This window comes from Nematolebias whitei, chromosome 15 (assembly GCF_014905685.2).
Source record: "Nematolebias whitei isolate Nwh7 chromosome 15, NemWhi1, whole genome shotgun sequence".
Taxonomy (NCBI): Eukaryota; Metazoa; Chordata; class Actinopteri; order Cyprinodontiformes; family Rivulidae; genus Nematolebias; species Nematolebias whitei.
Genome location: NC_056512.1, coordinates 18,659,509 through 18,664,122, shown reverse-complemented (window position 1 = coordinate 18,664,122; position 4,614 = coordinate 18,659,509). Strand labels below are relative to the sequence as shown.

At 39.2% G+C, this 4,614-nt stretch overlaps 1 protein-coding gene across 1 annotated transcript in view; it reads right to left on the bottom strand.

The window, feature by feature from the left end:
• The window catches only part of mcoln1b (mucolipin TRP cation channel 1b), a 20,094-nt gene extending 16,621 nt beyond the window's left edge, over positions 1-3,473 (bottom strand). The window contains exons 1-3 of the mRNA XM_037689345.1: positions 3,400-3,473; positions 2,325-2,575; positions 19-227 (exon numbers count right to left, since the gene is read on the bottom strand). Of these exons, the coding sequence (XP_037545273.1) occupies positions 19-227; positions 2,325-2,575; positions 3,400-3,439 (500 nt within the window). The 5' untranslated portion in view covers positions 3,440-3,473. The remainder of the gene's footprint in view (positions 1-18; positions 228-2,324; positions 2,576-3,399) is intronic.
• Between the last annotated feature and the right edge of the window lie 1,141 nt (positions 3,474-4,614).

Genomic DNA, 4,614 nt, shown 5'->3' with positions numbered 1-4,614 from the left:
GTTCAAACGTCAACCAACCACATAGACTCTTTAGGTGGCGTGTTTTGTGAGAACGGTTGGTCCACCTGCTCCACGGCGAAGTAAATGCGGCTGTACAGTTCGGCCTGCGTATGGACGGCCTGGGGAGCGTTGTCACGGTAACCCATCAGGAACAGATGCCTGAACGCTGCCGTGTTTTCCTCCTTGAATGTCACCACCATCTGGTTGCTCAGTCCGAACAGCACCAGCTAGGAGGCAGAAGCAAACACAGAACTGTTCAGCTCAGCTGTGACACAAACACACAGGTTATCTGAGGACACGCGCAGCCATGACACCATGTTTCCGCACGTTGAAACGCTGTGTAAACTGTAAATAAAAGCAGAACAAAATGATTCATCAATCCCATGACCACAGATTTCATTCACGATGGACAACATGCCAAATGAAAACATGTACTTATTTTTTCCTATTCACGGTGCCTTTCCAGACAAGTAAGCTGCCCATGCTAGAGGCATCAATGCACCCCCATACCATGAGAGAAGCAGACTTTTAAACTAGAGAAATTGCATTTCCTGTGAAAATGCAGTGTGAATGCTTATTGCTGAAGAACTTGCTGAAAAACAACTGAAATTAACTAAAAACATGCTGAAAGTAGCTGAAATGGAAAAACAAGCCTAAGTTAGCAGAAGAAAGAATAGATATTTGCAGAATTTGGTTTAAATAAAAAGAAATTAGCAAAAAATTGGGAAATTTGCTAAAAGAAAATAGGCTGAAAAAGAAGTTGAAAAGGCCAAAAGAAACCTAAAGTACCTGAAGGATGTGGAAGGAGCTGATATGAGCTCAAAAAATGTGGAATTAACTGAAAAATCTAAATTTAGCACAAAACAGCTAAAAAGTAGCTGAAATAGCAAAAAAATAAAATAAAATAAAAATAAAAAAAATGAAAAGTGCATAACAAGCTTAAATTAGCAGAAATAAGTTAATTATGCTAAAAGCACACAAAAACCCTTGAATTTATATGAAAACAGCTTAAATGAGCTAAAAATGCTAACAAGTTAGAACAAGCCAAATTAGCTAAAGAAAGCAGAAAGAACATGTTTGCCCAGTTTGGCTGAAAGAAGCAAAAATGAGCACAAAAAAAGGGGAAATTATCTGAAAACAGTTTAAATTAGCAACAACAACAAAAAAAAAAAACAGCTGAAAAGGAGCTAAAGAAGCAGAAAGAAACTGAAATTACAAGAAGGAAGTGGAGAGAGCACATTTTTACTGAATTAGGCTGAAAATACTTGAAATGAGTGCAAAAAATGTGGAACTAGCTGAAATAGCTTAAATTAGCATAAAAAGCTATATAGTAGCTGAAATGGTAGAAAAAGCTGAAAGTTGCAGAAATAAGCTGAAAGCAGCATAACAAGCTGAAATGATCAGAAAGAAGTTAGAAGAAACACAAAATGTTATAGAAGAAAGAACCTTAAAGAACCACATAACAGCTGAAAGTAGCTGAAAAAAGTTTAAATTTGCACAAGGAAGCTGAAAGAAGCTGAAGCAGAACAAAATGTGAAAGGAGCAGTAAAAGGTTGTAAACAGATGTAAAGATTTGAAGGATGTAAAATGAACTCAATTCATTCCTATGAAAAAAACGTGTCAGAAAAGGCTAAATATTTCAAAAAGCTAAAGTTGCAGCAATACCAAAAGTCATAGCAGGATTGTCCTGAAAGAGCTGAATGTTTTGGTTTATGATTTAATGAAACAGTCTGAAACTACGGGGTGAGAATCGCGCCGAAAAACGTACAAAGAAAAATAGATGACAATAGTGTGAATGTTTCATAAGCATTCACACCATTAGCAGCTGTTAACATCTGGATGGAGCCCCTCCTCTTTAGGGTGTGGCGTTTGTGGTTACAAAAAAATAATTTCAGATTTTGATTTGACCACGGGACAGTTGTTCACGTCGCGTCAGTCCATTTTGAAAGAGGGACAGTTTTTCACAGAATGGTGAACCTCTGCCCATCTTTTCTTCTGAAAGATTCAAACACTTTAAAACAATATTTTTATACTCCGCCCTCTGCCTGGCCTGTTGCCAACTACCTGAGTTAGTTACACATGTTTCCTCCAGCTGTTTCTGACCCGCACCTTCTTACTTTTACAGCCTTTTGTCGCCTCTGCCATCAAAATCAAACCCACCGTATTTTTCTTCAAAAATAGTACAACTTCTTAGTTTGAACGTTTGACATACTTCCTGTCTTCCACTGTAATAAAGTATGGTTTTATGATATTTGCAAACCACTGCGTTCCATTTAACATTTTAGATGATTACTGGTTATAATGGATGTATCTGCTGTGAACACCTGCACGGTCACGATGATGATTTTGAGCAGCTGCAGAGCCAGCTTGAAAGGCTTGCGTCCCTTTGCGTGATATTTGTCACAAGGGCTCATGAAGAAGTACTTGAGCTTCCTCCTCAGCGCCTCCTCCTCCTCCTCCTCCTTCAGCAGCCGCTGGAACTGGGAGCCCGACAGACCACTGGGACACGGGCCACCGCCTGCGAGCACATCCTGGGAGCCGTAGTTGGATACAGTGGCCAGCAACTGGTTTTTCTCTGGAAAATACAAAAAGATTCACCTTTCCTAGCCTGGTGTCAAAAGATGATGTGTTTGTGTCTGTTAGCAAAATATCTCATGAACCACTGGACGAATTTTAAGAAAGGTTGCAGAATGTAAACAATGAATGAACAACTACAACTGATTCAAGATGGCCGCCACAGCTAACTGAACTTAGGAAACATAAAAATAAGTAAAGCTCATCCAGTGTTTAGAGATGTAAAATAAAATTTGGTGTGGTAGTAGCTGAGACTGATCCCCAACAAATACTCAAATTGTACTAACAGATTGCGCAATAACTGTGTTTAAAATGTAACCATGAACAGTTGGAGTCAACTCTTATGTCTGTTAGCAAAATATCTCATGAACCACTGGATGGATTTTTCTCAAACTTTCGGGAAACAGTGAATCGGTGAACATTTACAACTCTTTAACTTTTGGAGTCAGGCCAATTCAACATGGCTGCCTTTACAAACATCAAGACTCAAAAACTGCTATAACTTTCAAATGAGTTAAAATCTGGTGATTTGTTAAAATACATCCAAATATATCTCTCACACACACACACACACACACACACACACACACACACACACACACACACACACACACACACACACACACACACACATTTACATGATCACCCGCCCAATCTCATGATTGAAAGATAAAAATGTTGTTTGGTTTCTGCTGCAGTAGATTGTCAGTCTCAGCGCACACACATTATAGTTTTAGTCTATAGGAGCCTCTGATAAGGAAAAATCCATGGAGGAACAACAGAAGGAGCACACGGACCGGCTGGAGAACAGGGAGGAGGACTGACCTGCGGAGTCCAGGATGGAGGGGGGACCGGAGGAAGCCATGCCGCCGAGGGTGACCGCAGCTGGGCATAACCAGCTGGAACACCCGCTACAGGAGGAGCTGTGGAGCCCGAGGAGCCTCACCGCTGATAAAGGAGGACACAAGGTAAACACTTCGAAGCTTCCGCCTGACCACGTGACGCAGGTCACGTGATGCAGCAGCTCCAGACTGCTGCGGAAGATAAACACGAGCTGCGAAGGGAAGACAACACGCAGTAAAATGTTGCTCGTTGTGATTTTACTACACTTTTATTCAATATGTCAGGATCAATATATCAGGATCAGTATGTCAGGATCTGAACCTACAGCGCCATCGAGCACAGTGATTAAAGGGGTATTTCAAACATTTTGAAGTGGAGCTTTGGAAATGTTAATATCTTACCTGCTGTAGATAGCTCTTTCTATGGACACAATTTAGATCATTGAAGTTTAATTCTGACCCAATCAATGTACTGGGCACCAGTTGCAAAATTAAATGCATTTTAAAAATAATTAATCCTCAGAAAATTGTTTAAGACAAAGTTGTTAAAGGGAGTGATCAACCACCTTATCTAACTGCTTAAACATACTATTTATTCATATTTTTGTCAACAATAAACTATAGTCTTTTACTTCACAGTTTGTTTATTATTTTATTTATTAAAAATTATTAACAAAATATTTATTTGATGGCATTTTTTAAAGCCCACGGCTTTGTGCTTTGTTTATCCACTTTTTAACCAGTTTGACACGACTGTCATCAAGGAAAAGGGCCAGCAATGGAGGAGGGGCATACCAAAGAGACCATCTTATCACAAGCAGAACTGGTTTGTTCCACTTTGGAGTAAGCTGTTGGGGGAAGAATCAGTTTTGTTGTGTTTCCTTGACTGATGAAGCCTTCTGGATCGAAGGCGAAACGTTTCAGCACACAAAAAAGAAACTGTCCAGATGACCTGACTGAAAAATGTTGGATTTTTAACCTGGATTATTGAGCATGGACTTTGTTGCATTTATATTGGGTTTCAATAGGGACAATTTCCCCTAATGAACGCTAGAGGGCAGCAACGGCACTGTGAGGTTACAGAAACAATCAAAAACGATTCTGACAAAAAATATTAATTTTAAGACTATAATAATATTAAAAATAATATTAAAATAATATTCTGTCAAAAAATATTTACTGACAACACCAAAAACAA